Here is a 24,898-nt window from a genome sequence, read left to right as displayed (position 1 = left end):
AAATAGAAACTCTTATTGAATCATATACCTTCGACAATCTACGGTTATTGGACATTTATTTAAATTGTGTCTATTTTTGACACTTGTAATTCTTATTCTCTGCTAATGACCTTGGGTTCCCAGCCTAGTAACTGTGTTGAACTATTATATTACCACGTTCATATGAGGCTGGAGTTCGACTATATTTGAAGTATAAATTAAGAAAGACTTCGTATTTCGTGAACTTGGATTATATCTGCCCTAGCACCTTGGACGTTTGGCTACTAAGTACCTGCTCTGCCTATACGAGGAGAGATGAACTTTCCGTTGTATGGTTACTCTATGTGTGTAGTTTCTAAACGTGTAATTGCACTGTAGGCCAGCTACGGGGACTGCTACGCTATCTATCAGATTGAATGTAGTACTAACGAGTGTGATGTGACAGTTGCTCGCCAGGGCGCTATCTAGTCTTCCAGGTGTCGCGCCTAGCGGCGAACTTGGTAGCGCTGTATTCTGCGCAGGAAGTCTTGGAGGCTGGTTGTAGCAATGATGGCAGCGGAGACTGTTACCAGAACGATGTGTACTCCAACTGGTGTTGGATGATAAACAAAAAACCACATCGAGTAATGGGAATTTAAACATTTTATTTTGGTGTATAATATGTGTGTTAATGTGTAAATATGTAATTATATAGGTAGTTTTATTTGTACTTGTGGAGTGATAAATGTTAGGTCAAACTACGAGGTGAGTTTATCTTGGCATAAGACCTGCTTGTAAGTATTTTAATGTATCATTGCTATTAATATTATTTTACTGTGCGTGTATGTGTTCTATTCGAATTGGTGTGAAATATGAACATTGTGGACATCTAAGTTTTGTGATGCCGTGTTCTGCTCCAAGTGTACGTGCGGTATATAACGGTAGGCCATCCTTGTGCTAAGATAACATTTTGAAAATTTTTATCACGTCCTTGTTTTAAATTTGTCATTCTCTTCGCTCGGGCTTTACCTTTCGGTGTTTTTGCTTGTGATTTTCCTTGTAATGCCCGTATGCGTGTGCCGCTTTTCTTTAAACTGTGGCATTTTATCGTTTTCTTACGTGTTGTATTGTTGGCGTATATTTGTGTTTCTGCTTGTCTCCTTGTGCGAATTATGTTGCTTGTCGCATGTTTTGGCTATCCTGTGCACGTATTTTGACCTAACACTGCACCTACATTTCTCTCTATAATTTTCTTTAATCTTTTTTTTTACATTATTATTATTATTATTATTATTATTATTATTAGTCACCTTTGGTAAGTTGAATTATGCTTAATTTTCTTGGTGAATACTTGAGTTGAGTCTGGTTTAGTTATATTCTTTCCCTTTGAGGGCTTTAAATTAAATATCACTCCATTGTTGGTGTAATATCGTACAAATGTTATCAGTTTCAACAATACAAGTAACGTTTAGTAGGTCGAGGGCTGGACACCCCTGGAGAATAGGATGGTTCCTTATCTTATCTTTTCGTGTGGGTATTGTTGTTATTATCTCCTCGTGCCTGACAGTTATGTAACATTATTAGTGTGATGGGTGTGTGCATTGTGGCTGCCGCGATGACTGTATCGTGAATTATACTCCATAAAATTATTCGTTGTATTGATTTTTTTTTCTTCTGAATCAGTTGGTTTTATATTGTGTTCTGGGTTATGCTAAGTGATCTGTTCGTGCTTTTCCTGATGTTACTGTGGCTCATGTTTACGTTTGTTTACCAAGGTTTGGTGATTGAAAATTAATTGTAACTTGGGATATATTTCTTTTAAACGGTGCCGTGTGAGCTTGTGATTGTAACATGTTCGTAATCGTGGCTTGATTTGACTGTCACGTTCCGTGGTGCTGCCTTCGTATCCGGGTTTGGTGTGGGCCATTTACTTCTACCGGGTGCTGTCACAGTCCTTGATTTGCTAACCCCATTCTCCCCTTTCGGGCTTAAATGTTAAAATTTCATTTAATTTTAGAATACGTCAAACATGTGAGTACCATGGTACCTACGTAGTTTTCCTGATGCATCAGTATATAGGTATATAAGAATGGTTGTTTGTAAAGAAATGAATGATTTTATTTATTAGAAATGAATTTCCTTCTACTTATATTATTCGTTGGTTTTCTGAATATTTATTTTACCCTAAATGTTGGGTGCTAATTGTAAGTTCAATACTTTTCTCAAGTTATTTAAATTTTATCCAAAGGTTTAAATTGTAGTGTAAAAAGATTTATTTATTATATCTTATTTTAAATTGTTTGAATATTTCTGGTGTCATTTCTTGGTGTGTTTGCTAAGCAATTTCCTGATCCCGTCCTCTCTCATTAAATGGGTAGGCTCCTGGTCCCTACATGCTTCCTCTTGTCTATTTCCTTGGGTATGTTTTACTGTCTTATCTTATTTTTTTGCTCTGCTGAAAATTTATTTGTAAGCGCTCGTCCCTATGACCATCGTCATTTACTCATAGTTATTAGGGGCGTTGCAGTAGGTTAGTATGTTTTCACTATTGTTGCAACTTTTATCTATTATTGCTAATGTGTCATCGACATAGCGTAGCCAAAGACACAAATTAATGCTATTTCTTATTTTACTATTTTCGAGATTATCCATGTAAATTTCAGCGAGTATTCCTGAGATGGGATCGCCCATAGCTAGACCTTCTTGTTTGTATATCTTGTTGTTAAAAGTGAAATAATTATTATGAACAACGAAATTTAGCAATTTTAAACATTCTTCTATTTCTATACAACTTAAGGTGCTGTGTTTGGAAAGATTATTTCGTATGACTTCTATAGTTTCCTTAACGGGAATGTTCGAATACATGTTGGTAATGTCGAAAGAACACATTAATTGGTTAGGTTGTAAATTAAAGTTATTTAAGGTTTCGCATAGTTCTATTGAGTTTTTTATACGGTGTTTGTTGTGGAATGTAAAATGTTTCTTGAGAAATTTCTGGAGGAATTGTGAAGTTTTTGTACGTCGGACTATTTTGGCTATTTATGATAGGTCGAATGGGAACGTCCTTTTTACGTATTTTTGGCAATGCTCTGACGCTGGGTAATTTGGGATTCATGTTGATGAGTTTATGATATTCGTGTTCGTTACATAAGAAAGGTGAGTTTTTTAGGAGTGTTTTTAGACTACGTTGGGTTTTTAAGGTAGGATCTTTAGAGATTGAGTAAGAATTGTCGGAAAAGAAATCCTCCATTTTTTGAATGTCCCTCCTATACACACAACTCCTTCCCATGCACCAATCACAGGCCCACTCCCCTCCACCAAAACGTCACACATACAATACGAGGAGCAAGACGTTAGTGACAGCCAGTGCTTTAAAAACCTCTTAGCAATAAGGTAACAGCCCAACAACACTTCAGGTAAGTTTTAACTTCACAGTCTCAATTCTCCAACACATTCATTCTTTCTCTTTTCCCGTCATTTCACTCAACTAATTAAGGACTTATCCTTCCTTTCAGATTTTCACATACATAAGACAGCTCAACATTAATTACATCGGACAACGTTTCGACTGTAGCCCATTCAACCAATAAAACTGAAATCCCATACTTCAACAACATAAACACACAGAAAACTTAAAAATACTAGTCAATTCGGAAGATTTAACAACATTTCAACCGCCCTCATTCAAGCCATTATTTTAACTTTTTTCAACATGGTTCGTTTTGAATCAAATATCAACTGTTGTTTACAAGCATTAGGCACTCCGTCTTCATAGAGAGTGTCCAACAGAGGTGATTAGCCCATGGATACTTCGACAAACTATTTTGTTTTAGTCTAACATATAATTAGTCAACATAAACATCCAAGTTGAATTACAACGTAATGCAACATTTTTACATGCGCTGGTCATAAATCACATACGAAATTTCACATCTTGAAGCCATTTCTGATTAGACTGCACCAGGACCGTAATATTGAGGTCCAAAAAAAATTTCTTTTTCATGGAAAATAATAGTAATTTGGAATGCTTTTCCACATTATTTTACAATGTAAAATACGCGTACAGTAAATTGCTATTATATGTATTCTGCATTCATTCTCAACATTTGTATATAAATTTTAAACTGTCTTCGAACTTAGCACCAAATAAGACTTTAACTACCATTATTGTCAATACTGTACATATGACGGCCTTGTTTTGAGTGAAAATTCACCAACGTGTTCACTAGTGTAACATTTTTTAATTAATTTGATATTTTGTTAATGATAAGATCTTGTAAGTGCTTTTTATTGTATTCACTCATGTAACATATTTTTATAATTTCCAACCAGATGTCTGGTAGAATTTTGAGGTATTTGATATGAGTGATGATGCCCCACAGAAGGGGCGAAACATGTCTCAACGATTTTTAATGATGTTTAACTAACGTGTTAACATCTTGTACTGTACTGAATAGGTTGAGTTAAAATAAATTTCTTATATTATTATAAATTAAGATTCTTTCAATACGGAGAAAATTATTTTCATTACTTTAACAGTACTATGATGTCGATCTAACAGTCCAAAGTTCCAGTGCTGGAATGACCAGACCGCGGACAGCCATGAACACTCCTCTGCCATTGTTCCGTTAAATATACACACTGGTCATTCCAATCAGTACCTCAGGGTAGTTACTGAATAGCTCGAATGCTATGATGAACCAGTTTGTTACGTACCAGTAGTATCAGAAAATTTAAGAACCAGAGGAATGACATGCTTAAGAACAAAGTTATCGAACTCCACAGCTACTACCCGCCAATATTCAGGCTGGTACAACCGGGCGAGTTGGCCGTGCGTTAAGGGGAGCGCAGCTATGAGTTTGCATCCGGGAGGTAGTGTGTTTGCGAACCACTGTCGACAGCCATGAAGATGATTTTCCGTGATCACCCATTTTCACACTAGGATGTACCGTAATTAACGCCAGGGCCACTTCATTTCAACTCCTAGCCCTTTCTTATCCCATCGTTGCCATAATATCTATCTGTGTTGCTGCGACGTAAAGCAAAAAAAAAAATATATATATATATATATATATATATATATATTCGGTATACAGCAGTAATCCCATCCATCGGGCATGACTGGCAACAGAAGACATAAAGCACATCACAACAAACAATGACCAATGTAATGTTATATTGTTGTTGTTCAATGTTATGAGCTTTCTGTATTGTAGGCCTTCACATTTAGTTTCCTTTCGACTCTATGATATTAAGGCGTCTTACGAAATTATTTATAGCGTAGACTGTAGTTCCTTATTCCCCAACTTTACATAACGAATATCAATAAATTCTGTTTACCCATTTTCTTGTGACTTGGCGCTGATATGGACTTGGCAACAAAAATCCAAATTCATGAATATCTGTTATCATAGCCAGTATGGTAACAATGTATAAGATATAAATGATCGGAAATTTAATACAATATTACTTTAGTAATGTAGTATTTGTCGACAGGACCACTAATAACACAAATATTTGAGAATTAAATTTTAGGCTTTCCCCTAAACTACAATTCCACTCAGCGTGAATAAAATTATTTATAGCCTAGATTGTAGCGCTTTTTTCCCAACTTTGCATACCAATTTTCATTAAGATATGACCACTTCTAACATAAAAATTTAAGTATTTAAATTTAGGCCTTCCCCTAAACTACCATTTCTTTCAGCGTGAATAAGATTATTTACGACCTAGATTGTAGCGACTTATTTCCTGACTTTGTATACTGATTTAAGATAGGACCACTAATAACATAACTATTTGAGAATTAAATTTTAGGCCTTCCCCTAAACTACCATTTCTCTCAGCATGAATAAGATTATTTATAGCGTAGATTGTAGCGACTTATTCCCGGATACCACATACCAATTTTCATTAAATTATCTTCAGCCGTTTTCTCATGATGCGTGTACATACGTACAGACAATACGGAAAATTAAAAAGTGCATTTTCCTTGCTACTATGGACACGACCGATACATAAATACCATCCTTTTTAAATTCTGAGCAATGTACAGACAAAACTCTTATGCTTAAATTACTTATAAGTAGAGCCTGCATTTCCATGCAAATGCATGTTCCTAAATAAGCTGCTTACACTTGTGAAAACTTGCAAATATTCGTTTTATGACTAATTAATTCTAAATAACCATCCTTTTTCCGTGCACGTTTGCATGTTTTGGCCTTTTTGGGAGAAAATTCACGCATAATGCATATTTTGAAAATTTTGAATTTAATAGCAAATAATTGGACATTTATAGTAGATTATATGACTTTTCTTCTGACTTTGACGCATATATTATGTTAACTTGCATGATAGTGCCTTTTTTGAACATTGGTTTGCACAATTTGGGACTGTACATCCACGTCATTTGTCTATCATTGCGAGAGAAAGAAAATGTATTCCTGGCATACTACTTGACAACCAAAGATGCATAGATGTCCTATAATCAATTAGCCAAGCACTTTCTTCTCTGTTGAGTAAACATTGACATAAGCAGGAAGATTTCCACGTCGAACGCTCTAATCCTTAGAAATAAGGTGTCCCAGTAAAAACTGAACCCTAAATTTTATACTACTAAATGACGGCTATTTCTTTTTCGTCTATGTTAGACGAAGGAATCAAAACTGGAATCACACTTCTGTGACGCCGCGTTACTGAGAAAGAAGCTTACAAACCTTGGTACAAATTTCCTTCCCCGAACTCCCACTGGTCACACATCTGAGGCCAAACTATTTGCGAAAAGAAGGGAGTTGGAAAGCAGTACGCTAACACGCTTCAAACTGTAATTTAGTGTTGGGCTGTGCTGTGAAGTGTTGGTGTTATGCCACCTGTTAAAAGTCTATGAAGAGACATCATGTCTAAATGGACTGAGGGAAAGGAATTTCTAAGTTATTTTCTTAAAAGAAACAACTTCAGATATACTTTGTCCTAAATGTCTTCGTTTAAGTATGAACGTGTCACTTCTTGTGACATAGGAAGATAATTTTCTGTGTTCAGAAATGTTCTGTCAGATAAAAGCAGGCCGATGACCTTCGATGTTAGGCCCCTTTAAACAACAAGCATCATCATCATCATCATCATCATCATCAGATAAAAGAATGAACTTAAATGAAGAAAATGTGGATAAATTTGTTGTTGTACAGTGTTTCAAAAGGAAATATGGAACTGAATTTTGATAGCGCATATTTTCTAGTTTATTTTGCATGTTCTGTCATTTGATAGTGCATGAATGCATACATATTTTGAGATTTGATAGTGCATGGAAATCCGAGCTCTAGTTATAAGCAACATTATGTCACTTTCGATAATGCTATTTATCAACAAGGATTGGCTATGGATGGCCGACCTTGGGTATCTTAGCTGAGATTTACTTGGATTTTTAGAACAAACGAAAATTGATAATACATAGTAATAACTTTGACAACATTCTTTTCTGGGCAAGATATGTAGATGACACCATAGTAATTATGGATGAGAGCATCACAGACACTGCTACCACCCTCAATCTAAATAACATTGACCCACATACAAAATTCACACTTGAATCCGAAATTGAATGGAAAATTAATTTTTTAGACTTAACTATTATCAGATAAAAGATTTTCAGAAAACCCACCCAAACAGTCACTACAATCTGTCAAGATTCTTTATACCCCCAAATTCACAAACGAGCAGCATACAACAGCATGGCGTACCGAGTCTTCAATGTTCCAATGTCTAAAAGAGACCTCAAAAATGAGTTGAACACCATTCGTAATATAGCTAAATCTAATGGATACAACAGTTCCTTTATTGAAAAAATAATACCAGTAAATATAAACATCGCCCCTTTACAACTTTGAAAAAAGATAAACAAAACAACTCCTCCCTTTCTATCTTTACGTTCAACAAACAAATTTACAAAGTCACCAACATCTTTAATAAGTACAATGTAAATAAGTTTTCAAAACCAACAACAGGAATGCACAAGTCTTACATAACGCCACATCCATAAACAAGTTCAATAGTTTTTCAAAATAAGGAGTATACCTGATTATTTGCAACAGTTGTAATTCTTCTTACGTTCGGACAGACCGGGAGAAATTTGAACATAAGGTACTTGGAACACGTCAATGCCCTGAAGTACAATAAATTTTCAGCTGTAGGACAGCATATGCATTACTATAATCACAAATTCACAGACATAAAACAAAATATGAAAATTCTCAAAATCATCAACAAAGGACCCCTCCTTTACATTACTGAAAGCTGCTTCATACATATTGTAATGGTTGTAGAGTCCGCCATGCTAACTTGCTATGCGCCGGGGGCGTCTCCCATCGCCCCACCCCCCTTACGCTCGAGCGCGCCAATCAGCGAGCAACACTCAAGCGCTGGGCCGGCCCTTGTCACTTCTATCCGTGGTCGCGCCGCAGAAGACTACGGAAACGACTGGAAGATTAATCTGGAGTCTTCTGTTTCGCGAGGTTCCTCGATCCATCGAACGTCCGGACGATTCTAGAAGAACCAGCGCAGGTATATAGGAGAGGAACGACCTGCCTGGAGTCAGTGAGAGCTAGTCAGTGAGAATTGGTGAGTGAGAGTTAGAGAGCGGAGAGTGCAGTCAGTGGTAGCCTGGGCTGAGATGTCAGCCTGATCGAGTATCAGCCTGTTGGAGCCGAGGACTCGTGCCTGTTCCCCTGACGTCGTATGTGTGTGTGCGTCCCTTGTGTTCTGGAGCGGCGAAGAAGGGAACACTAGGAGACGACGTGTGAAGACTGCGGAGTTCAACGGGTTGAGTGAACAGCGAATACTATCCCGACCTGCGAGGCTGACGACCGTGACAGCGCTAACGAGTGTGACTGAGTGGCTGAGAGAGTGTACTGTAAATAACCGATGACTCTGTGTACGTGTGTGTGTGTCATTGTAGATGGAACAAAAAGAGAAACCAAGAGAGAGCGCAAACCGTCTGTAAGTGTGTGATCGTGTACGTGTGTAACTTGTGGCTCGGCTATCGTCTGTATGTGTGTAAATCTGTAGTGGTAGTGCTTAGTTAATAAATCTTAGAAATAGGTTGCTACCAGGTACACATGTACTCATTTATTTACTTATTTACCCCGCCAACACGTTACAATATTTTTACCTGGATCATAATCTTAATGATATTTCAGAAAAATGAAATATCCTATTTGACCTTCTAATTCCCGTTTTTAGAAACGTCAAACCAACAAGTCATAATTCAGTTTTTCATAATATTTACAGCACCTTTCCTCAGCAGCCATCTCTTTTCCCACATCCCTCGGCCCCGACTTAATTCCCCCCTCCCCTCCAGCCCCTCTCCTTTCTCCTTCTCCGACCTTTCCCCTTGCCCTGCCTCTCCCTTTTGCTTTGAATCTCACAACCGTTAGTATGAGGCACACAACAATAGGCCAAGCACCACATGTCGCAATGAGAGGTAAGTCTCATAACCTATGCCATTTGACTAACACGCTCTCTACTTTAATTCATTAATTTTATCTATAATTTATTCGGGTTAACTTTATGGACACCGCAATGAATTGCGAATTTATACCATCCACAAATTAAGAATGTGTCAGTTTTAACCATATCTTCATGTGTTGTCCTGACAGTGTCCAACAGCATTTCAGCATGATTATAACAAGCACTATAGGAACATTTCATTTACGTTGGTTGATGTGGAAACACCATCTAGCAGTTCTGCATCAGCTGGTGGTTATTTACAGTGGTGTCCAGTGGCTTGCATACTGCTAACACCACTCAAGTAGATTTGGTGATTGATGATCTGACTACAGAATCTACATTTACCAGTTCCCATTTTGCAATTGAAATTGTAATGATTAGCAGTGATGGAACTAACAATTCTATGAATATTAATGCAAGAAAGAGTCTGGATGATGAGCATACTCCAGATGAAGGCTGAAGATGGCCAGCCAAGGCCAAACCTAGTCCCTAGTTTAGTAATGTACTGTAATTCAAAAACATTGCATATTATAGTGTAATGGTCATAGCGTCCGCCATGTCAACTGGCAGTGGGCCCGGCCCGGCACCGTATAGACCCACCCCTATGCTTCAACTGCGCCAATCACTAGCAGCGCTTAAGTGCTAGGCCAGCCCCACTCGCTTCCGCTCGCGGTCCCGTAGCAGAGGAGTATGGAAATGACTCCACGATTAATCTGGAGTGTTCCATCTCGCGATGTTCCTGGATCCATCCAGCATCCGGACGATTCTAGAAGAGCCAACGCAGGTATATAAGAGAAGAACGACCTGCCTGGAGTTAGTGAGTTAGACAGAGTTAGAATTTGGTGTGGTTCAGTCGTGAGCGACTGCCAGTGTAGTGAAGTATGTGAACTGCCGTGATTATCGGACTAGTGCGCTACAGTGCGGACTGTCGGCGAGGGGGGGGAGAACGTGTAGCCGTGCGACGTGAGACCTTGTGCGTGAGTGTAAAACTGTGTAGTGTGAGATCAAGTGAGAAACGAAGGGAGAGAGAGCGCGCGAACTGCGTAAGTGTGTGTTATGAGCAAAAGTTGTGTGTAGTCTTGTGTAGTTTAGTGCCTAGCTAATAAATCTTAGTATTGAAGCTACCAGTCTAATGTTAATTGATCCTACTACCCCACCAACTCGTTACAATAGTATTGAAAAGGTGGACCATTATGACATTAATTTAATTATTATTGTGAAAAAGCCTTTGGTTGTGGCATCATACGCAACCATTAACCCGGCTCAAGGGAGAGAGGGGTCACCTTCCCTGTTCTCCACTTGAGTAATTCTTGCCTGGCGCATCCACGCTGCGGGGGTGGGCATCCTCCACATCAGTAAACCGGTGTGAAAGGATGGCTAAGTTCAGACAAGGACCCAGCACCACAGGGTATAACGTGGAACCCATGCCCAGGGTTACGGGTGAAGACCTTAACGGCATCTTTGGCAGAGAAGGAGACCTTCGGAATGACAGAGATGGCGGATGAGGCAACCCATCCTCCCTGGGGAAAATTAGAAGAGGACACCACTGCCTTGTGGAGAAGAGGGATCTTCAAAGGGTAAGGGAGTAAACCCCGAAAGAAAATCCTCACCTGTGTTAGGCCTAGCAAGTCAACAGTTGAGTATGAATATACTGCTTTCAAACCTAAAACAAGCCTCGGATGGAAGAATAAATTAAATACCGGACATGACAATTCTTCTCGTACCGTCCGAATTTATGATGGCCAAAAGCCTGATGCTCATCGGAGATACCAGAAGACACAAAACCCTCCCAAGAAAGAGCGACTGAAAATTGGTACACTCAATATCCTTACTCTCACCAACAAATATGAAGAACTTGTGGACCTTATGGAGAGGCGTAAGCTCAAGGTATTGGGGTCGAGTGAGACAAAATGGAAAGGATATGGGAAAAAGCCCTTGAGAAATGGATATGTACTGTACTGGAGTGGGAACAATGATGAATCCAAAAATGGAGTTGGCTTCCTCCTTCATGAAGATATAGACACACAGACAGATGTCAAATATGTGAGTGATAGGATCATCCAGATGAGACTAAGTGTTGGTAATGCACATCAAACTGTCCTACAAGTATATGCACTGCAGACAGGATGTACCACAGAAGAGAAAGAGCAATTCCTTATCGAACTTGAGGAACAAATAACGGAGGAAAACACAATCATTATGGGTGATCTGAATGCCCAAGTTGGTAAAGAAAGACTAAACTGTGAAAACATCGTTGGCCCCCATGGCTTTGGTAACAGAAACTCTGAAGGAGAGAGCCTGATTGATTTCTGTGTGCGAAACAACTTAATCATCCAGAACACATGGTATCAGAAGAGGGACAGCCATAAAATAACGAGATACTGCTGGGATGGAAAGCTCAAGACTATGGTCGACTTCATAATCACTGATAGAAAAGCAGGTCAGTATGTTACAGATGTTAAAGTCATACCCAGCGAGTGCCTAGATAGCGACCATCGGCTATTAATCGCTGACCTAAAAGATGTTCATGTGCCCAAAATTAAACAAAAGAAAATGCCAAAAATTAAGACATGGCTGTTGAAGGACATGGAAAAGAAAGGAAACTATGGAGCAAGGATAACAGCTAAATTACGCAAAACTGAGAAAGGTGGAGTAGAAGAAGAATGGTCCTTATTCAAAGAAACCCTTGTAAAAGAAGCCACGGAAATTTGTGGAAAAACAAGTGCCACACCTAAAGAGAAGGAAACACCTTGGTGGAATGATCGAGTGAAGACAGCAGTAAAAGATAGAAATATACTGAAAAGAAAATTAGACCTCGAAAAACAGAAAACAGATGATAGACGAAATGAATTAGAAATTGAACATCTAGCACAGGAAATACCGAAAAAAGAAACTGGCTGTAAAAAGACTGATCCAGGAAGAAAAGGAAAAGTGCTGGGATGACTTTACTGCAAGGATAGAGGATGACTGTCAAGGAAGTAGGAAACTACTATACAAAATAGTAAACAGTAAAAGAAATGAAAATATAAACATCCTTGCACTGGAAACAGATGATGGTAGCTTAGTACAAACAGAGGAAGGGATCAGGGATGAAATGAAGAAGTACTTCAACATGCTGTTAAATGGAGATGGGGGCAACACCACCACCAATGATTGTAGTGTAGATGAAGACAAAAACAACAAATACCCATTAACATGGCTTGAGGTAGAAACAGCACTAAAGAGCATGCAAAATGGGAAGTCCCCAGGCTTTGATGATCTCAGCTCAGACATGATAAAGGCAGCTGGAATACCAGGCTTGAATTGGCTATATAGAGTGTTATCAGTGATTTGGGAAAGTAACAAAATTCCAGAAGATTGGAGTAAAGGAGTCATCATCCCACTGTTCAAAAAGGGCAACCGATGGAAATGTGGAAATTACAGAGGCATCACGTTGTTGTCACACTCACTGAAGCTGCTGGAAAAGATCATAGAAACAAGACTTAGGAAGATAGTGGAACCTTTGCTTGAGGAAGAACAACACGGGTTCAGGAAAGGTCGAAGTACTGTGGATCTTATCTTTGCAGTAAAGATGCTGACAGAAAAGTACAGGGAATACGGAAGAAATCTTGTGACTGCATTTGTGGACATTGAAAAAGCATATGATAGTGTTCCTCGAAACAAGATATAGGAATGTCCGGAAGACCTAAAGGTGCCAAAGTACTTAATTGACAAAGTCAAGATGCTATACCGGAAGTGCTACAGCTGTGTCCAGATAGGCAACGGACGATCAAAATGGTTTGAAACAAAGAGAGGTGTCCAACAAGGAAGTGCTCTGTCACCACTCCTGTTCGTAATAGTAATGGACAAGGTCATCAAATCTATCAAGAAAATGGACAGTGAACCAAACGCCCTGGTATTTGCTGATGATGTGCTTTTATGGGGAGAGACAGAAGCTGAAGTTCAGAAGAAACTTAATGAATGGAACAACACATTCAAAAATTTTGGACTGAAGATGAGCAAAACAAAGACAATGGAAATGACCATCAACAGGGAAGGAACAAGCTCAAATATATTTCTGGAAGGAGAAAAAAATCGAATCAGCCTCCCACTTCAAGTACCTCCAAAGCACAATATCGAAAGACAACACTGTTAGGCAGGAAATACTCAGCAGGACACAGAAAGCATCGAACTTCTACAGTCAAGTCAAAAATCTCCTCTGGGACTGCAAAATACCACAGAAAGCGAAAACAATCATGTACCACACCACACTTACTTCGTACCAATCCTCACGTACGGTTTAGAGACATGTACCCTACTAAACAAAGACTTCAATAGAATCCAAGCAACTGAAATGAGCTTCATTAGAACCATGAACCAAACAACCAGAAAGGACAAGATCAGAAATGAAGTGAATAGGAAAATAGCTGGTATTGAGGTTCCTATTATCAGTGCCATCAAGAAACGCCGACTTCAGTGGTATGGGCACATAATGAGAATGAACAGGGAAAGACCTGCCAGAAAATATTTTGACCATAATCTCGTAGGAAGAAGACCACAGGGAAGAAAACGTTGGATAAAGACTGTAAGATCAGATGTGGAGGGGAGAGGATACAAATGGGAAGATGTACTGGATCAGAAGATGTATGAAGACAGAAGAAGATGGCGAGCGCTTGTACACCACACCCGGGAAACTGGAGTTGGGAAATGATGATGATGATGATTATTGTGAAAAAAATCAGGAATGCTCTTTGTGTTATGTTAAGAACAATGGTGCAATCAGATTGACGGAGAAAATTTTTCTTTCCGAGAAAATGAGTTACTTTGTTACTTCTGGGCGTGCGATTCAAACTGATGAATTTGCCGTATTTGCTATGCCAGAGAGCCAGCCTCTGCCTGTTGCTGTGCGTCAGGAGACGGAAGGGAAGGGAGGGGAATTTGGAGGTGGGAGACAGAGGTAATGCGCAACACACCACACATCCTGAATAGAGTCCAGATGTCACTACTACACCACTGCGAACTGTGCATTGAAGTAGGAGGGGAGCATATTGAAAATCTACTGTAATCAAACCATTGGGAGAATTGTTTCCTTTGTTCAGCATTTCATTCCATTTACAATGTTGTGAGTGAAGGAATACACAATCGTGGGGCGGCAGCATTGCATCTTTGAGCATGTTAAATAATAAAGAACGTTGCTGCGACCAACAGACGAGAGGAGAAATGATCTGGTGTATTCCTTGACTGATAAGTGTGTCTTAATTACAGTGTGTTCCTGTACTGTGTGTGCAGTTACGGCTGTTTAATAAACAAACTGTGGATTTTGCCCGTAAGAGACAAGAACAAGCCTGTGCAAGTCGAACGAGGAAACTTGTGCTTATGTGCGGAGCATTATCTCTGTCTCCATCATACACCCCACTTCCACTCCCTTCTCTTCCCTGAAGCATGGCAGCAGTTTATGCTCTGGTCTTGGATGAGAAACATTCATTGTTGATGTACCAAAAAGGACTTATCTACCAGGAGAGTTAGCCGTGCAGTTAGGAGCGTGCAGCTGTGAGCTTGCATCCGGGAGATAGTGGCTTACAATCCTACTGTCGGCAGCCCTGAAGATGGTTTTCAGTGGTTACCCATTTTCACACCAGGCAAATGCTTGGGCTGTACCTTAATTAAGGCCACGGCTGCTTCCTTCCCACTCCTAGCCCTTTCCTATCGAACCGTCGCCATAAGACCTGTCTGTGTCGGTGCAACGTAAAACCACTAGCAAAAAAAAAAGAGACTTGTGTGTGTACAGGTTTCATCTTCTCTTAGAGGGAAGAGGTATTCTCCATTCATTACATTCCAAATCAAGAAGACTTGGCAGTTTCATATTTTCTTAATAAGGAGAAGAAATGATAATCATGTATATAACAGTCGCCGAAATTTTAAAATGTGTGGTGGTAATGTCACAGAAGTTTACCGAAACACTTCTGTGGATATAATTAATATGCCATCTCTTCTCATTTCTTTCACACAATTTGCATGACCACTAATGCATGGAAAATGTTTGACAAACTGAGTTCTGAACTTTTAATTGAAAGAAATCTGCATTCAATGTTGAGAAGCATTATTCCTTGATCACACTCTATTGCTGGTGTGGTCAACACTTAAATTGTGTTGTGTGGTGCCACTAGTACAGTTACATCCTTTATGCATGGTCCCTATAAAACGCCAACCTTGCTAGTGGTAATGTTAAACTGATCGACACAACAAATGCTTCCTATTGAACACTTATCAAACGTGAACTGGGTTTAGCATCATTGTACTGGCCTACACTGCATACTGTATACATGTATGAGGTATTATGACACACACCATATGAAAATGAAATATGCAAAACTTTTCTTTTTTAGCATGGTGTTGTACTAAATACTAGCAGGTAAGTACTCACCAGGATGGTGTTCCTTCTTATGACACATGAATAAAGAAAAAGATGTGAACTGCTTTTTGCATCTCCCACACTGGAATACATCTTCTTCATCCAAAGTAACAGTTGCTGTAAAACATCAAAAAAATATCAAGCAACAAAGAATTTTGTAAGTACTCATACTAACATTTACACGAACAGTAAAACAAACAAAATTATGAGCATTCACTATGGTTGAGGCAGTTGTAGCATGGCACTACTCAAGATAATTCTGCTACATACAAAGGTCGATCAAATATCAACGGGATTTTTGTTCCTGAATATCAACAGTTGGTAGAACTGGCCCCGCGCTTCTGCTATGCTTATGCGGGACCGTTAGGCGTGAGGAGAGTATGCTGTTAGCTATTTCCTGCAGTTTCATCAGTAACGCTCACAATGTCGGAGCAACAGGTGCAACCCTCCACTGCGCAACGCATAATTATAACATTTCTTGCTCGTGAAGGAGTTAGAACGGCGGAAATTTGCCCGAGATTGACTGCAGAGTTTGGTGATCAAACATTGTCAAGAACGTGTGTGTTTGCATGGCATAAAAGTTCAAGGAAGGACGAGAACGTGTGGAAAATCAGCAACACAATCGCAGTCCTCAGACCAGCATTACAGACGAAAACATTTGTGCGTTTAAAGACATTATTAATAACGATCGACGGGCGAGAGTATCAGAAATTGCAGAACAAGTCGGAATCAGTTATGGGAGCTGTCAAGCAATCATCACAAACGACCTACAGTTCCATTAGGTGTGTTCCAGATGGGTCCCTCGTCTTTTGACCGAAAATCTGAAGTTGAGACGTTGGAGGTCTGTCACAGGCTTACAGCAAGGTTTGCAGAAGAAGGTTTTTGAGTCAGATTGTCACCTGCGATGAAACATGGGTCCACCAATACACACCTAAATTCAAACAAGGCAGTAAGGAGGAAAAGGGACACAGCACTAGTGAAAGCCAAGACTCGACTGTTAGCTGGCAAGGTTCTTGCAACCGTTTTCTCTGATCGGCGAGGCATTTTGTTGATCGATTTTTTTTTTGCATGAGCGACGCATAATCAATGCTGCTTACTACTGCGAGCTGTTGAACAAGGCGAAGGTTGCATATCGTCGCAACAAACGAGACCAACTGACTCGAAAGATCATCCTCCTCCACGACAATGCGCAGACCAAACTGTAGTTCTAACTGTCTCCCAGCTACAGGAAATGCACTGGACTACACTTGATCATCCTCCGTATAGCCCGGACTTATCGCCCTGTGATTTCCATTTGTTCAGACCGCTTAAAAAAGCTCCAGGAAGGCAACAATTTGAAGATGATGAGAGTGTGGAATACTTCGTACGCAACTAGCTGGAGACATGACCCTGATCTTTTTACGATGAGGGCATCAAAATGCTACCCATATGCTGGGACAAATGCATTTCTAAAGCAGGAAACTATGTGGAAAAATAAATTGTAACTGCCTTGTGTTTTACAATAAATGAATTTAAATAACAAATAAAATCCTGTTTATATTCGATTCTCCCTCATAGAAGAAGAGTAGAGTGACAGGGAATGAGGTCAGTGCTGTATGGGCTATGTTTAGAGATATCCCACTCAAAGAGACCTGGAAGAGCCCATGGTACACACAGCTATATGGAGCTAACAAAACACCACCTCTGCTCAGCTCTTCTCAGTATTTCATTTTTTTGCTAGTTACTTAGCATCAAACTAACTTGCACAGTTTCGATGATGATAGGATAGGGAAGAAGGACTAGGAATGAAGCAGCTGTGACCTTATTTTTAAAATTTCAGAGTGAAATAGTACCTACTATAGGTGTATAAGTGGAATGATTCCCGATTCTAACTTAAAGAGTGTTTACTATGTTTTAATTCATAGCCATCTACAATACACTAATATTGTATAGAGTTGCTGCACTCAAGTACAAATAGTAGAACTTCAAATTCTTCAAAATAAAGCACTCAGAGCCTTTTATATGAAGGGAGTTCAATATATAATGCAACACATTTTTCTAATAGGTTGGTTTTATTGGGGATTCAAATACACCATGTTATTCCCCAATCCTTTTGCTACAATTCCCTATTTTTCAACGTAATCTCCGTTCAATGCTATGGCCTTACGCCACCGTAATATGAGGACCTGTATGCTTGCATGGTACCACTCAACTCGATGTCGGAGCAAACGTCGTGCTGCATTGATAACTTCTCCATCATCCACATAGTGCTTCCCGTGAAGTGCATCCTTCATTGGGTCAATGAGATGAAAGTCAGCAGGCGCGAGATCCGGGCTGTAGGGTGGATGAGGAAGAAGTCCACTGAAGTTTCGTGAGCTCCTGTTGGGTGCGCAGACTTATATGAGGTCTTGGGTTGTCATGGAGAAGGAGAAGTTTGTTTGCATTTTTGTGGCTACGAACATGCTGAAGTCGTTTCTTCAATTTCATAGAACAGTACAATACACTTCAGAGTTGATCGTTTCACCACAAGGAAGGACATCGACCAGAATAACTCTTTCAGAGTCCCAGAAGACCATAGCCATGACTTTACCAGGCGAGGGTATGGTTTTGAACATTTTCCTAGTTGGTGTAGCACCACTCCATGGATTGCTGTTTTGTTTCCAGTTTGAAATGATCAATCTATGTTTCATCACCTGTGACAATGTTTGACAAGAAATTGTCACCTTCAGCTTCATAATGAGCAAGCACTTCCGCACAGCTGTTTTTTCTTAGCTGTTTATGGTCTTCCGTTAGGTGTCAAGGAACCCAGCGTGAACAAAGCTTTGAATACTCCAAATCTTTTCCCACATCCTTCAGCCCTGCCTTAATTCCCTCCTCCCCTTCACCCCCCTCGCCTTTCCCCGACATCTCCCCTTGACCCACTCGCGAGGTTTTTGACTGTGATCTGTCGATCAACTCAAATAAGGGTGTACACGTTTCAACTTTGCAGACGTCACAGTTGTGTGTGACTGGCTGGCATGCGGGAGATCAGATAGGTTTGCTCGACCTTGTTGTGATGATGAAACATTCCTTGCTCAACGACTCGCTGTGCTTTTGTCCACTGCCACTCACTGTTCCTGAATTTAGTCTGTTTAAATGAACTTATTTTCAAGGTTTCATTTTGAGCTATATGGTTGTGTTTATATAAACTTTTAAACAACAATTGTATCCTTGAAAAATGCTACATTTTAGATTTAAATTATCAATTTTTATCACCTCTGTAATATAAATAATTCAATTTTTCTTTAATATTGTAACTGTGCCAGCTCTCTTTAATGTACTGCCCCAATACGAGCATTAGCACGTGGGATCTTTGAAACAATAAAATAAACAAAAATAAGATAATCAAGGTACACTCTAGTGAGGGAGTCCATTAAAAACAGAAGAATAGACACTGGCATAGTGTTCAAAGAAAAATGGTGGAAGGACAGAGAGGGGGCATTAGTAAATTACCCTGCCCAGAGAGAATCAAAAACAGGCAAATGATGATGACAATTACAATGACTGATGGTGTCCCCCCCGAAATAGGAATGCAATGAGGAGGAAAGAAGACAATGAAGGCGATTTTCAGGTATACAGTATCTGTTTGAATCGACACAGATGACGTAAAGCAGCTAGCAAAATAAAAAATATATATTTTGAGTTCACCTGATTTACTCGAAACACTATTCATTTGTTTCCCCCCCTTTATAAGATTCTTGATTACTGTCCAGGAAGGTTTCCCTGCTGCCTGACATAGCCTTTCCAGGTTATTACCAAAATCTTTCCATGACACTTGGATTCAACAATTGTTTGTTTCGCTCGCGTTTCTTTCATCTGCATACAATTCCCTGTCTGCATCAGTTCTTGTTTGGAGCCATTTCTGATACGCCTTCCTTTTTACGTTTCCACCAAGATGACTAAAAATACGGTAATCTTACGATTGATTTTCCTGAATTTTATTTAATTTGTTCCACATCACATGATAGCTTGCAGTGGTGCCACTACTGGCATACTAGCCAGCCAGTGTCTTGGGAAGGTGTGGTATCGACCTAATGAGCCCATGCCCATGCCACACTGGGACGAAACTCTGGTAATCTTATGACTGAGTTTCCTGAACTTTATTTATTCCACCTAGAGGTTTGCTTTTTCCCATCACAGATGAAATAAAGAGCACCCCATGTTCGATATTAGGCCTACTATACGCAGATGATTTAAACATTTTCAAAAACATAGTGAATTCCAGTGACTGCAATAGCATTCAAAAGGCTTTAGACTTGTGCTATGACTGCATAACTAGATGGAAACCAAAAATTAATGTTAAAGAATGCATTAAAATTTTCATCCTGCAAAATGAACATGAGCTTACCCACAGGTATGAAATAAATGGCACTCCACTTAAGTCACAGATCCTGGAATAATTCATGATAGCTAACTAAATTTATCTTTTCACAGAGACCAAGTTAAATCCCATGCCATGAGGTCTCATGGACTTTTGTTCAGATTTACTGAAATTCGTGACTTAAATGCTCTTAAATTATACTTCTGTACTTATGTTCTTCCCATCTCTGATTTCTGCTCACCCATCTATTCATCAGCTGCTGCGCCCCCAAGTTAATAAAATGAACCGCATATTCTCATTCTTTGTGTACATTGTGGAGACCTGTAACCCCAACCTGAGACAGCACAGTACCAACCTAATTCTGTCATAATTCAACATCTTGGACCTGAGTAAACATCTACAGTACACAGATCTGCTTTCTTCACAGAATTGTTAATGGTATTCCTCAATGCACATCTATGTTGCCTCATTTTCCATTACATGTTCATCCATATAGGATCTGAAATAGACATGATGATGAGATGATGATTGTTGTTTAAAGGGGCCTAACAGCTAGGTCATCAGCCCCTAGTGGTACGAGGTAACAATGTGAAATGATAATTAAAACTTCAAAATGTATCCACTGACTAAAATATAAAACAAATGATGATGATAAAATGAACATGAATACAAAACAATCAGTGGATCCAATTCGCAATGCCTTCTTTTCTGAGATGATGCATGTTAAAAACAGGAGTCCAAAATCCAGGTCACCGGACCCTCATAATAATACTAACCAATGGTAAAGCAGAACCATGGTATTTCTCCTGTACTGGACTAATCACAGGTAACGACGACTCATAATGTTCCTGGCATGGTGGTACTAACTAATCAAAGGCAACGTGGATCCGAGGCGTTCTTCATATAGTGGTACTACTCATAGGTAACGCTGACCTATTCTGATCGCAGAGGAACAGACACATTCCAGTGTAGCGAACGCCACCTTTTCTCGTACGCAGCCGAGTGCCCGCATCCCGCCTCCATGGGATACATACAATGGTACTAAACACAGGCAATACTCAGACCCGCGGTGTTCTTCACATAAGGGTACTACTCCTAGGTAACAAAAATCCATGGTGTTCCTCACATGGTGGTACTAATCGCAAGTAACATCGGATGGAAATTCAGTATGACTAACTACATTTTTATAGCATGATAAGGATGCAATATGTTAGAAATCTTAACTGGAATACTTGTAGAGGAGAGAGGTGTTCACTGCGACAGCCAAGAACCCACCCGCCAACCCCCAGAAATAATTTTGCTTTTATAACCTAATACAATTTATCACGCGCCATAGTCCATCACCTAACTATGTACCAGCATTTCCATTGGGTGAGACACAATGGTATATAATGTCACTCCAAGCAATGAAGTAAAATGAATTCCATTACCAACCCATGCACAAGAAATACACAAGTCCAACGGAGGCGTCACGTGGGATACTGGAGGCCTAGGGCCGCTTCACGGCTTTTAACCTGGGAGCTTACGCCCCCAGAACCCTCTGCTTAATCCGGACCATTGGCCTAACCAATCCAGACCAATTCAAAAGTAGCACCGCTGCACTAGGACTGGTATTTTATATGAACAGTTGGCAGCTCTGTCCACCGCACGATCATGCCCATCACGAGACGCGAGCGAGAGAGAAACAAATGACATTGCAATCGCGCCTAGATGCATGCGCTGAAAAATGGTAAGTCTAACTGAACTTTTGCCTAACATCGACCCATAGTGCTCCTCACGTAATGGTACTAATCACAAGTAGTCTCACGGTTCTAATTTCATCATCCCCCAGTCGCCCCTTTTAGTCACCTCGACAGGCAGGGGATAATGCGGGTGTATTCTTCGTCTCCGTCCTCTATCCACAGGGTGTGTGAAATAGACCACTATTCCATGTTCCCCAGTGTGCGTAACACTCCAGCAATGCTCCATATTCTATCGCCTTTCCACAACAGCAAAACGCCCTACATGAAACTGATGTCTTCATTCCCTATCTCTTGAAAACCAAACTGAAATGTATACTAAAAGAGTAAGCTATCGGTTCTCTGTTGACAACCTGGACAGAACATTGCTAGTAACATGGGCATTAGCCTATAATATGTGTTTTAATAATAGTTTTATTACAGCCAAATGGCCATGTAAGTAAGTACATTAATTTTAACATTTCCAAGCCACATAGGTCTCATTCTTCTGAACAGAACTTAATCAACGATTTCCCTCTATTAGGACATGTTAAGACGTGGTATCTATCACATTCACGATCGCACAATTTACACATGCGTCCGAATTCAGGTTCATGAAATGTTTTGGTTTTGCAAAGCTTAAAGTGAAAACCATGAACAGCTAATCTAATTACAATATGTCTTAATTCGTAGTTTGCTTCCATCCATCCCCGCGTTGTCATAGCATCCATTGCATAGAAATCTAACCAAATGTCTTCTCTTTTCTGCTTCAGTTCCGTAAGTAGTCGATCGTAATTTGTCATGGATGGTAGTGACATCTGTTTTCCCTCCTTGTTATTTATTTTATTTGTTATTTAAATAATTTGTTAATATTAAGTCTCTTCTTTGTTAAATGTTTTCTTACTGTTAATATTTTATATTGTTATACAGTTAGTGTAAGGCTAAAATGGAGTACTTCATAACTGTGTCTGATTACTACTAAATAAATAGTAAAATACTTATTTCCCTAGAGTAAATAGCTCTTTCCTCTTACACTGCAGGGCCTCAGGTGACTGCCCCACTTATCCCGCCCACAGGATGACTCTGGTAATGTCAAAGACTCTGACACCAGAAAATGGATAAGGCAACACTGAACTTAAGGAAGTAGGAATGGCAAAATGCTGTCACTGGAATTATTAAAATCAGAAGATTCCAGTGAGCACATGACTGTCTGGCCAGGGTGTGAAGACTTAATATACTAAAAGAAAACATTTAGAAGACTACTTCATTCATCTGAAAGTAAGCAATGTCAGTGGACTTAACTGACAACAAAAGGAAAATACAAAATCCCTAGGCGGTACAACCCTGACTATGTCTTGACTTACCAAGTGACTGCTGCACAGCCTGAAGGCCTGCATACTATAGAGTGACAAGTGGTCAGCACGATGAATCCTCTTGGCTATTATTCTTGGCATTCTAGACCCAGACCACTCTCACCATCAGCTGAGATTATCTTGAACCAACCCTTAGATCCTAGTAAATATCCTTCCCAGTAAGAGGCCTAGGCCTATGTGTAATATATACTATAATCAGTAGCATTATAATAAAGCCCAATGCAACCCAGAGAATAGGCTATATCTTTCAGACTACAAATTTAAATTTTACTAGCAACAATCCAGTAATGTTATGTAAACAATACAGATTTTGCATAAATAAAGTTCCACAATAGCTACACTGATTACATCAAAAAGCTACAGAAATATAACTTTGATCAATTGTTTAAATCCAAGAATGTTCAAGGCATGAAATAATGCTCTTAAAATTGCATAAAAATGAAAATTGTGAGTGATATGAGCCCCACAAAAATATAATTCCTGAAATAACTTCAGAACTTCATATTGTTTAAAATAGGAAGGGAAACAGGTCAAAAATGTATATCTGTTCTCTCATTTTGTTGTTGGCACAACAGGTTAGTCAGAAAGGTATGAAATTAGAACCTCTAGGCTACTAATCAGTAATACACCTACAGTACATTTTAAAACACGTTATTCCCGTAAAAGCAAGGGTAAAGGAACGAAAGGTATAGGATACAAGTGATATGATCTGTCAAAATTTGACTACCAAACAGGTTAAAGGGCTGATAATGTGAAATGTTTACATGTGCAATGAATCCATTTTTCTCGTTAGGTATCATATAATAGGTGTTAGAATCCTCGAAATTTTGAGAAGATTCTATCAGCCATCTCATAACTGATTAAGTTCGAGGATGATGATAGTTTTTCATCAACCCTACTTACTAGGTGGCCCTATGCTGATGTTAGAAGTAGATGATCCAGGTAATACTTGATTTTCCAGAAGTGACTGAACCGTCAATGCAGTCTGACTGTCAAGCGTCACACCTATAAACAAACAGTCACATAAAAGTTCTTAAATAACACAGGTATGAACTACACCATTACCGTATTATACATAAACATACACATAAACACCTTTTACCATTTAAAGCATCGAAGAGTAAATGTGCCATGTCAACGAAAGTACAAAAGGAATTCACTCGACGAAATTATTCACATGTTCAGTTTTAACACAAAAGCTGTCACAATCACTCTCATCCTCATGCCATATACATGTTTGCAGCCTAACCAGCGCTAACCAGCGAGATGATTCGAGGAACAAGTGCATCAATCGATTTATTTAATCATGTTGACCAACACAAAATTCGATACATGAAATTTCTTTTCAATATTTTTTTTTTCTTTTCTTGACACTAACACTGGTACCAAGAGCAATTTGTTTATTACCGAATATATGCACTCCTACCAAATGCTTTGCGATATTTCTCACCTCTTCTCATGAATCCTGATTTTATTTTAGAATGGGAAAGTGAAGAATGTCAGAGCAGCCAACAACACCTGACGAATCTTCTTGAGGGTGGGATAAGCTCATCGTGGTTCATCTGAACATGCAAATAAATACTTATCGTGAAGAAGTAAATCTATATTCCTACTCTTT

The 24,898-nt window shown here is 39.4% G+C and overlaps 1 protein-coding gene across 1 annotated transcript in view; it reads right to left on the bottom strand.

Annotated features, from left to right (window-relative positions):
* The window catches only part of LOC136872318 (zinc finger protein 341), a 230,771-nt gene extending 206,257 nt beyond the window's left edge, over positions 1–24,514 (bottom strand). Inside the window, exons 1-3 of the mRNA XM_068227436.1 lie at positions 24,383–24,514; positions 24,184–24,285; positions 15,863–15,967 (exon numbers count right to left, since the gene is read on the bottom strand). Coding sequence (XP_068083537.1) covers positions 15,863–15,967; positions 24,184–24,285; positions 24,383–24,413 — 238 coding nt within the window. The 5' untranslated portion in view covers positions 24,414–24,514. The remainder of the gene's footprint in view (positions 1–15,862; positions 15,968–24,183; positions 24,286–24,382) is intronic.
* Between the last annotated feature and the right edge of the window lie 384 nt (positions 24,515–24,898).

This window comes from Anabrus simplex, chromosome 4, assembly GCF_040414725.1.
Source record: "Anabrus simplex isolate iqAnaSimp1 chromosome 4, ASM4041472v1, whole genome shotgun sequence".
Taxonomy (NCBI): Eukaryota; Metazoa; Arthropoda; class Insecta; order Orthoptera; family Tettigoniidae; genus Anabrus; species Anabrus simplex.
The sequence above is the reverse complement of the archived record's forward strand: the minus strand, read 5'-3'. Positions and strand labels throughout refer to the sequence as shown.